This window comes from Macrotis lagotis, chromosome 3, assembly GCF_037893015.1.
Source record: "Macrotis lagotis isolate mMagLag1 chromosome 3, bilby.v1.9.chrom.fasta, whole genome shotgun sequence".
In the NCBI taxonomy this organism is placed as follows: Eukaryota; Metazoa; Chordata; class Mammalia; order Peramelemorphia; family Peramelidae; genus Macrotis; species Macrotis lagotis.
Window position 1 is genome coordinate 239,065,372 of NC_133660.1, and position 11,463 is coordinate 239,076,834.

Here is an 11,463-nt window from a genome sequence, read left to right on the forward strand (position 1 = left end):
AGATAATAATAATCTTTGGTCTTTGTTTAAACTCCATAATTCCTTTTCTGCATGCGATGGATCTCCACCACAGATCCCCTAAAACTGTCCCTGAAGCAGTGATTAGGTCCATCAAGGTTGATTATCACCTCATGTTGTTGTTAAGATGTGTCAAGTTCTTCTGGTTCTGCTCATTTCACTCAGCATCAAATCATGGAAGTCTTTTCAGGCTTTTCTGAAATTCTGAGGCTACCTTGTGCAGTGTTTTCCACCTCACTTTACTTGTCTACTCAAGATTTTCTGCAGAATTCTGGCACTCTTGTCCATCCTTGGAAGGGGTGGAAGTGATTCTCCTTAACTTTTATTGGACTGAATGGGAAGGATCTTGACTCTTGTAGTCCTTTATACAGCACCATATTCTGATCTAAATGCATTTCATTATTAACCTCTAGACTCATTCCAGATTTACTACTGGCTTTGGAAAGTTGGGAAAATGAAAAAAAAACACAGAAGAGGGCATACATACACTCTTCCTTCCCTCAGATTCTTAATGAACAGGGATAAACTTAGTGTGAGCAGCTGAATAATTAAAGTCTGTACATACAAGATTGTAAACTCTGGGGGGGGGGTCCCCCATTGTTCCTAGTTGGCTCTCTCCATGGGCACATGCAGTATCCTCAAGTTCTAGCACTGGAACTAAAAGGTGCCAGAAAATACCTTTAGCCTTACATCAATGTTCTCTCTCTTGACCTTCTCTTTTGCCACCAATCCTTTTTAATTACAAGACATAAAACCATGATGGCAATATAATTGTCTCTGAGTGATTAAACAATACTATAAAGCAATACATAACATAATATTTATAAGACAACTTTTCATTTCTAAAGACATTGTAGAATTAATAGAAGAATCCAATAACCAGCATGGATGAAAAGGATAACATTCATGCCAAACATCGAAAAAGTATATTTGGCAGAAATGGTGTGGATGTTGGCTCTTTACTCTTTTGGCCCTAGAAAGTCTAAGAACTTTACAGATAGTTTTTTTTTTCATTAAATCTCTGATAATAAATATTATTCCAAGAAGGGGAGAAGAGGTCTGAAAAAAAAAAGCACAAATTACCTGTAGAGTACAGTTCATCATCCTTACAATGTAGTCAAATTGCTGATGATCTAGTATGGCTCGATTTTGCTGTACATGCAAACCCAATTCATAGGTGAGACACTGCCGTGCTGCCTTTCCTTTGAGGGCTCTCAGTGCAGCAGGAAGGGTCTAAGAATAAGACAATTTCCTTTACTCATTTGACCAAAAACCTAATTCTACTGAATCATAGCCCACCACAGATCATTCTAAAACAGTAATTCAATTGAATAATAAGTATTTATTAAATACCCACAATGCAAAAAGTACTATTACTAGAAACAAACAAACAACCCAAACCATCCTTGAGGACAATCAAGTCAAGGAGGGGTATGTTTTTATGTATAGATGCAAGCATAGATAGAATATGTACACAAATGAACATAAAAAAGGCAGTTTGAAGGAGAATACAGTATAGACTGTGGGTAGGAAGCAGCACTGGGCTGTAAAAGAAGTCACAGAGTCTGAGAAGCTGAGATGATGGGGTAGTGCATTCCAGGTTTGGGGGCAATCATCAAAGAGAGCACAGAATGTTGAGTTTGGTGAATAACTAGTAGCCTAAATTGGCTAGAAGAGAATTCAAAAAAGGCAAATATAGGGCAGGAAATGTAGGTAGAAACCAATTTGTGGAGAGTCTTAAATACCAGAATAAGAAATGTGTATTTTATCACTAAAGGGAATGAAATAACACTGATGGCTTTCAAGGTCAGAACCTTACCATATAAAGGATATTTGGGGCAACCATGTGGAGACTGGATTGGAGAGAAAGAAGAATAGATGGAGATTGTTCAACAATAGTCTGGGCAAGAATGAATTAGGGACTGAACTAAGAGGATGGCAATGTGAGGGGAGAGAAGGAGAAATTATGAGAGAGCAAGAAAAGATATGTAGGACTTAATAATTTATTGGATATGGAATATGGGATAAGAAGGACTTTGAAGCTAAAAATCTGGATGGCTGGGAGAATGTTGACTTTAACATCAACAGGGAATGCGTAATGATAATAATAACAATCATAGCTAATATTTACATCGAACATACTATGTGTTAAGCCTGTGCTAAGCACTTTATAAATATTATTTCATTTGATCCTCACAATAACCCTGGGAGGTAGGTACTATCATAGTACCGACTTTACAGATGAGGAGACTGAGGCAAACAGAGGTTAAAAGACTTGCCTAAAGTTACCCAGTTAAAGACCCAGCATTCTATCCACTGTACCACTTAGCTGTCTCCTCAGAATGTTTAGAAGAGGGGCATAGGGAGGAAAGATAATGAATTCTATTTGGTTATGTTGAGTTTGAGCTGCCTATGGGACAACCAAGAGATTTGGAGAAGATATCTTCATGAAGATAACAACTGAGCCCAAGTCCATGGGAGAGAAGGACAGAGGGCTAGGAGAGAAATCTGGGCAATGAATATGCTTTCCAGGATCAGGGAGGCTATGTGACTAATGATCAGCAAAGTAGACTGAGAAGTAGTCAAAGAAGTACAAGTAAAGGAAAAAGAGAGCAGTGTCATGGAAGTCAAGGTAGGGAAAAAGCATTCATGAGAAATGGGATTAAGTGTTCAATAGTTTTAGAAGCATAGAAAGTTAAAAGAGGATTAAGATTTAGCAAAGAAAATCATAGTTAACTATTAAGAAGTCATCTTTAGATAGGAAAGCTTTAGCAGATGGTGAGGTCAGAAGTCAGATTACATAAGGGATTGAGAGTGAGTAGTTGATGAAGTAGAGGCAGAGATGATTTTTCTAGGAGGCTGACAAGTGAAAGGAAGAAGGAAAAAAAGCAGATGGAATGGCAGTTTGAGGGGATGACAGGAAAATTTTTGTTGAGTTTTAGGGATGGGATGAACTGACACAGAAAAGAAGAGAGAGAAGGAATAACGGATGTGGCAAACTTTCTAGAAGGTACAGGATGGGATGGGATAGCAGGCAGAAGTAGAAAAGAAACTTCCAGTAGAGTCAAGGTGATTTCATTCTCACAGACTGGCACAAAAAATAGATAATGGTTCAAGATATATAGGGGTTTTGATGTGCAAAATAAGAGAAAAGAACAATTAAAGATAGACGGTCTAAGTTTTCTACTTAGTAGGTTATATCTCCTGAGATTGGTGTTCAGAATGAGATCGTGGTTTTGAAGAAAGAAGGTAAGATTTTGAATAACTGCTAATGTGAATAGGATGGAGTTAAATCAAAGAACAAAAGGACTGCCATGCAGCAGCAATGACCCAGAAATACCATGAATCCATAATGGATTTGTTTGGTATGGCTAGGTGATTTCTTCTAATAGCGTGCAACAACATAAGAGTAAAAGTGGAGGAAGATAATTGGAGTGATCCAGAGTTAAGAAACGAGAGTGAATAGCCAAACAATAAGAGCATAAGGGAGTTAAGAGTAGAGGTCAATATATGGAATAAACACTATAAAGGGAACAAAGCAATGCTAAATCACTTTAGGTGAGAAACTAGGAGAAAGAAGGGAGAAAAGGAGGGTCAGAAGCTTTTGGTTTGAGAGAAGTGATAAGATAAGATGGAAGAACAGTAGTTTATGAAATTCTACTGTAGAGATAGATGGCTCAAGTTATGAGAGATGTTCAGATCTAACTTATGGCCATTCCCTGTGTTTGGCTGACATCAGTTATTCAAACAATAAGTATTGAGCACTTACTTGACTATGTGCAAGCCACTGGCTACATGCTAGACATAGAATTAAGATGTTTGTCAGGAGAATTGAAGCTGTTTGAGAATTTGGAGGCTGGTTTATTTAATGGGATTACAACCTAGAAATTGAAATTTCCAAGAATGAAAGCAGGATTTGGAGAGAAAAAGAAAACTGAGCCAGATCCTGAACTTCTCAAGAAAGGAAGGTTGACTTAGAGACTAGGTGAGTAAAGCCAAAGGAATCTGAGCTGTGATTTAGAGAGAGTTAGAGTAAAATACAAAGGAGAAGGGGTTCCTGATGGTAGTAGAGACTGGAGCTGAGAATGACAATGGAGAGTAAAGTCCGGTGTTCTGTGGGAATGTGAAAGAAAAGTTACCAGCATTAGAGATAACATGATGAAGACAACAGAGCATTTCAAAAATCTAAAATAATAATTTCAAATGAAGAATCCCAAGAAAGTTATCATGACAGTGGATGGAGGGGGAAGCCTTGGAGTTAGAAGGATCTGAGATACAAGTCCTGCCTCTACTGGACACTAACTATATACCCTGGGCAAATCACTTAATTGCTGAAAGGTGCAGGCCAAATTCTACAACTGTGTCTACCATTAGGTGGTAGGGACAACGCTGTCTCTGGGGTAGGGAGTTTCCTATATGATTGAAATCACAGCTTTGACAGTGGGAAGGGGGCATTGAACAGATAGATTATCACTCAATTTTAAGTAATATGAAATAAAGTAAAAATTTCACATCCACATTTGGAGTGGAATTATAAGTATCTGTTGGAATCACTTAAGATCTACTAACTTTCAGTCTTGTGTATTATGTTTATGAAAAAGTCTGTCATAAAATTTACAGTTGATAGAACACCATGAGTTGAACTTGTGCATAAATTTGACTGCTTTTTCATAACTAAAATAATCAGAAAACTCTGAAAAGCAAGAACTTTTACAAATTTAAATTAGTCAGCTTGGGGCAGCTAGGTGACACAGTGGATAGAGTATCAGCCCTGGAGTCAGGAGGATGAGTTCAAATCCAACCTCAGACACTTAATAATTTCCTAGCTGTGTGACCATGGCCAAGTCACTTAACTCCACTGCCTTGGAAAAAAAAAATTATCAGCTTCTGTTAGAGTCTCCTTCTAATGCTTCATTAGAAAGCAATCTTGGGTTCTTACAAGTGATGACAGGTGAACTTAAGCTCTAGTGAGTCCTCCTCAGTTGGGATAGACCCTGTTACCCAAGGACCAGTTCAGCTAAAAAGAACCTCATCATCAGATGGTAGGCAACTTGGTGCTGAGATCCTGGCTCAGCATTCATAGAATATGGAAAGGTTATTATTAGCTTTAGCATAAGGGAAAGCTCTACCAATAAAATCAAATATCTTTCAAAGTATCAACAGGTACTGACCAGATATTTATAGTTCTATCCCTGATTTGCAGAAAAATTGTTTTATAACCTGAAAATGATACGAATAAACCTGCTGGGAAAAAGAGCAAATTAATGTCTTACTTATCTAAAAACTTCCACTATTTAGAACAGATAGATGCCCAAGTTATAGGCAAAAAAGACTCTGAAAAGCTAAGACATCTGTCATAAAGTTCATGCATAAAAATTTTTCTTAAGGAAGCTTTTCAATTTTTTTATTCAGAGACCATGTATTTTCATTTTATACATAATTCTAAAGAGTTTCATTATCTGGTTCCTCAGTTCAAATTATATTTTGGTATTCAATCATTTCAGTTGTGTCTGACCTTTCCTGACTCTATCTTAGGGTTTTCTTGGCAAAGATATTAAAGTGATTTGCCATTTCCTTCTCCAGCACATTTTATAGATGAGGAAATTGAGGTAAACAGGGTTAAGTGACTTGTCCAGGGTCACATAGCTAATAAATGTCTGAAGCAAGATATGAACTCACAAAGATGAGTCTTTTTTACTCCAGGCCTAGCATTCTATCTGCTGAGCCACCTCTCTCTCCTCAGATTACATTAAAAAAGCAGCAAATTAAAGACCAAAAGAGATAGAAATAGGAACAGCAGCAAGAAGGGAAAATTATGATAGCAGTAATGGGGGAGATCACAAAAATACTAAAGCAGACCAAAGAATCGCACAAGCACAGCAGGTTGGGATCACCCAAAAGAGAGAGAATCATCTACCCCAACAAACCTCAACAGGCCTGAAAAGAGTCAATCATATATATATATATATAGTATAGTATATAACATATACTATATATATACTACATATACTATACATATACTATATATAATATATAATATAGTTTATAGTATTAAGTACCCATAATGATCATGAATCATCTAGACAAGATTAAAGGTTACAAAATGTGTACTGCATCTTCTGTTTAATGAAACAGAAAAGAATTTAGTACATTTTAATAAATATTTGAAGCTAAGTGGTTAAAAGAAAAAGAAGTTTTAGGTATCTGTAAAAGATACTCCCATGGAACAGTTTATATGTTGTGCCAAAAATTTTTTTAAAATCCACAGAGAATGATGTTTCATTGTCAGGTCTTGCCAGCTTAAATAAAACTTAATTGGCAGTAATATCATCTTCTGTAGTTTTAATTTGGACACATAATCATATTCATTTTAAATTACCAAAACAGATCAGGAATACAGCAAAACAAAAACGGATAGAGTTTGGAGAAAGGTTCTTTGGTAATTTAATTTAACATAATCAAACATATCTTTGGTAAGGAAAAAAACTTTAAAAATTACCTTTTCAGTTTCTAAAACTTTATTTTCAAATATGAAGGAGATGCAGTTTCTAACAACTTCCAGTCTTTGAGCACTGTTGAAGACCGTGGTCACCTTATCCATGATCGAAACTAGGGAAGAAACACAAACATCAGTCAATTACCTTCACATGATACAAAGACAAAGTGAAGGTAGCTTGAAGCCTTCGGAGATCCTAGTCCAGTGTTATTTATCATTGCACTACTCTACATCACTCTTCCAGTTGTGCTAGGCTAGTGCCAGTGCGGCCTAGGACTGGTGACACAGATCTAACACATTCTATCTCTATAGGCTATTTGGCTCTTAGGCAAAGTAATGATAAAATATATTCTTAAAAGTCTAATGTAAATTGAAAAGCCTAGAAAAAATGAATTTCATATTATTTACTTTCCAATTTTAAAAGAAGAGAAATCAGGCGATACTCTATAAAATAAATACCTCTGAATTTCCTAAAGGAAATATGCTTCTAGGAAAATCTTTACATTTTATTACTATTTTAAAACTTCAGATAATAATATCTACTAGGTAAGGGGTATTCAATTAATTGAGGGAAAGGAGTTGTCTGATTCTAATTTCTCTTCTGAGCACCACACTCATGGTTCCAAGGGCCGAGGATATTTCTACTTAAGTGTTTAGTAAATGTTTATTAAATTAATGACTCAAATGAGAGAACTGATAATACTCATAACTTCAGATGTCCATACAGAATATGGACAATAAACTAAGTGAACTAGTTGAGCTTAATAAAAAGTTAGTCCAAGATCACAGCTATCATTTGATGGGGATATGAAATACAATAATGAAAGTGTGTTTATTTAAAAGAAATAAATTAGATGAAAGGGTTATAACATATTTCACTAGATGTGAAAAAGATATACTCTTTTGTGGAGAAATCTACAAATGAACTGACAGTACAGAGTGGAAAGTAATTGGATGAGGATCAATGGAGAAAGAAGCAGAAGGAGTATTGTGATATTAATATATTAATATTAACTATTGGGAGATTGGTTGATAAACTCCTGAAGCAAACCCTAACAACAGTTCAGATAATATAGCCATACATAAGGGATTATGATCATTAAGATATCTGTTAGAATTCTTTGTACAAATGTAGAACAGGCAATAACTTTCCTTAACAATAACTACAGAAATTAAAAAGCTTAGAAGGATAAGTAATCTATATTTACCTATTAATACATATGTTACCCCCCACCCCTATATTAGAATATAAACTCCATGAGATCAGGGACTGTTTTGGATTTTTCTTTCTATAACTAGTGCTTGGTACAGTGCCTATAATATGATAACTGCTCAATAAATTCTTGTCAATTGAATTCTGAGCACTAGGTGAATTTGACATTCTATTTCCTATCACAGGGATACAAGATCACCATTTCTAAATATTTGAAGAATTGTCATTTGAAAGATGGATTGAACTTAATCTATTCAGCTCTAGAAATCAAAACTAAAATCAAGGGAGAGAAGTTAAAGGTGGCAGATTTTAGTTTAACATGAAGAACTGAATTGAAACTGAAACAAATGACCAAAGTAGTGTGTTCACAATCTCTAGATATGCTCCAGGAGAGGTTTGATGATCCTGTATCCAAAAGAGATGATTATTTTTCCCAAGTTTATTCTTCTTTCAAACTTTACTCTTTTTCTTTAAGTTCCACTGGCTTTCAAAACTTCAGAGTCCTTCCCGACTCTTCCCTCTCTCTCTTATTCTCTAGATTCAATCAGTTTCCAAGTCTTGCTGGTTCTATCTCTTTCATACTGAGACCCTTCTCTTAACTCAAATGGAGACACATGAATTGGATTTGAGTAAGGGGTGCTATGCCATGTCACCAGTCTCACTTTCTCCTCCAGGGACATCTGGGTCCAGTGGCCAGATATGAATCAATCAGGATGACTGGAGACCACCCTGGAAGTGGGGCAATGAGGGTTAAGTGACTTGCCTAAGATCACACAGCTAGTAAGTGGCAAGAATCTGAGGCTGGATTTGAACTCCTATACTCCTGAATCCAAGCACTGAATCCAGTGCTCTATCCACTGCACCACTTAGCTGCCCTTTGTGATATTATAGCAACCTCTTAACCAGTCCTCCTCCTTTTAGACTTGCTACTTTCTACCAGAGGCCAGAATTCTAAGAGAACAGGTCTAACCATATCTTTTTTTTTAGGTTTTTTTTTTGCAAGGCAAATGGGGTTAAGTGGCTTAAAATTACAATGAAAGGGGTTGAAAAAGCCAAGTAGACCTGATTTCATATACATACTTGCTAAGTCTCACAGGATTCAAACTCTTAATAATCTTCAACAAATGAATATGTCACTTCAAAAGTATCATGATGAAGCCTAATCTGTGCTCTCAACAAATTTTTTTATTAAAATTATTTATTTACTTAAGGCAATGAGGTTAGGTGACTTGCCCAAGGTCACACAAATAGGCAATTATTAAGTGTCTTAAACCAGATTTAAACTCAAGTCCTCCTGCCTCAAGGGCTGGAACTCTATCCACTGCACCACCTATCTGACCCTCAACAAATGCTTAAAAAAAAAAGATTCTTTTGGAACTTTACTTCTTTGTTGATATTGCTACAAATCTAAGTTTTTGCTCAATTTCCTACAACTTATACACATCTTTTGATACACCAATTGACTGATTTCTTCATTTGGTTTTTGTGTGCTGGGTTGCTCTCTTGATGAATTGCATCTATATAAATATAAGGTTAAAATACATGTTTCCAATTTACCTTCCCAGAATTAATTTATTTAATTGTCTTTTATGGACTCTATATTCAAGTCAAACAGGAACTATTCCCCAAATTCAACATTCTAATATCCAGCTCTTGGAGTACTCCTTTAAAGTTCCATTTAAGTGCTGGGAAGCCTTGTCTAATATAACAAATATCTCTTCCCATTAATTTTTATTTGCTTTTCTATGTATGTGCTGTACCTACCGAAAAGAATATAATATGAACAGTTTGGTTTATATTTGTATCTGCACTAATTCTTAATAAATGTTAAGAGAACTGAATTCAAATGAAATAGAAATGGTCAAACTATTAGGACATAAACATCTCTGAAATCAGGGAAGAAAAGAAGTAGAAAGCTGCACAAAATTTAACATGTGTAATAGATTTTTGGTGAGAGAATTTAATTGTTTAGAGAAAGGTTAAAAAGCATCCCATGTCCTGATATTATATTAGAAATGTCATTTAAAGAGGGTTGGGATGTTATCAAGAACAAAATTATGAAAAGAAAGAAACAATTCTGATGTGACAGAAAAGGGGGAGATGTTAAAAGAATGTGAACAAATAGGAAATTTATTGACCAAGTTAGATTTTTAAAAGACTTGCAGAAGATGGAATAAAGGGCAAGTAATTGAAGATGATTACAAAAGAGTGGCATGACCTTGTAAGAATGTCATCAAGAGTGTTAAATGTCTAAAACAAGCTGATAAGAATAATAAATGGCATTTTTATTGAAAAAAATGTTTTGAGGATAAAGAGGGACATCAAAAATAGGAATTTAGTTATAATAATGGACCACAGAGAGGAGGTAGAATTAGTCAATTCCCATTCTGCTGAGGTTTTTTTTCCCCCCCCTAAGAGGAAAGATCTACAGACTGCCAGTTCATGAAGGAAAAAAGTAATAAAAGGATTGAAACTTCAGATAAATGGGGAAAATACAGCGCAAGATAGCAAATATAAGCTGTTGATATAATTACTGGGATGCTGTCAATGACCTCTGAAAAATCATAGAATTAGAAAGAAGTATTGAAGGATTAGAAATGAACAAATCTTACATTTTTAAAATGAGGCATGCATAGTCTAGTGAGCTTCTTGGCAATTCCTGACAAAAAATTCCAGAACAGATGATTAAAGGGATAGTTTGTGAGCACTTAGAAGGGAAGTGCTGATCATCAGGAGCCAGCACAGATTCGTGAAGAGCAAGTCATGCCACTATTACCAGGGACCAGCCTTCTCTTTGTGCCACAGTGATGTGTCAAGGACTACATCTGTTTCTTCTGAATCTTTAATGCAGGATTCTTCCACTATCCCAGGATTTCAGTTTCATTTATCTTCATTCTTTGGGTTTCTTTTCTCCTTTGAAACCCTCAGTGAACAGATTAAAACTAATTAGTTTCTAAATTTTTTAAAGATTAAAATCTGCTTTAGGTAATGGAGGTAATTCTGCAAACCTGTGAAGTATCAACTGTGTACAATGAAGTATTTTCTTTTTTTCATGTGTAATGTAATAGCAAATAGGACGCAGGCTTTGCCAACTTTTGTTTTTGTCTTACAGGAAGAGCTGCCGGAGCTAGATTCTTGTATGCACACGTGTGGGCTCCCACTGAATCCAGTGGGACCATCCACATGAATCTGAGGAAAGAATTTGGCCTAAATTATGCTGATGAAGCAAATGAGGATTATGAAGAGAAGGAGATTATAAAAAAGGAAATAAATGAAGGCTACTGTCCAACCAAATTCAACTGGGAACAAGTTTTCCTTCCACCTATCCCAAGGCAGTTATAAAAAAAGAATCAATTACACAACAAATCCATTAAAAAAGTAATTGACTAAAAATTCCAAAACTGGCCTTTCTCAACCCTCAAAAGTATACACAGTAGTGAGTCACAGTTATGAATTGTTATAAGGAGCCCAACCAAGTTAAGAAACATAACAACATAAGCAACAATGAAAGGGAGCCAACACACATACCAACAGGTGGGCCTGCTGGCACAACACATTTCTTTTCTACTCGAGAAGTAGGAGGTGCAAGCTGGTTCTTCACAAGCCCTTCTTGTATCAGCTCCTGAACCCTGGCCTCATTAATCTTCGGGAAAGGAAGTATGTGAACTCGCAAGTGAGAACCTTCTGTGGGGCGTGGAACTTTCTGGAATGCCATGTGAGGATTTGGATTTTCCTG

General features: G+C 35.9%; 1 protein-coding gene across 3 annotated transcripts in view; it reads right to left on the minus strand.

The window, feature by feature from the left end:
• Positions 1-11,463, minus strand: part of SBF2 (SET binding factor 2) — a 483,290-nt gene that overhangs the window by 205,238 nt on the left and 266,589 nt on the right. For all 3 annotated transcript variants that reach the window (XM_074230291.1, XM_074230290.1, XM_074230292.1), the window contains exons 14-16: positions 11,256-11,460; positions 6,518-6,627; positions 1,102-1,251 (exon numbers count right to left, since the gene is read on the minus strand). In XM_074230291.1, coding sequence (XP_074086392.1) covers positions 1,102-1,251; positions 6,518-6,627; positions 11,256-11,460 — 465 coding nt within the window. The remainder of the gene's footprint in view (positions 1-1,101; positions 1,252-6,517; positions 6,628-11,255; positions 11,461-11,463) is intronic.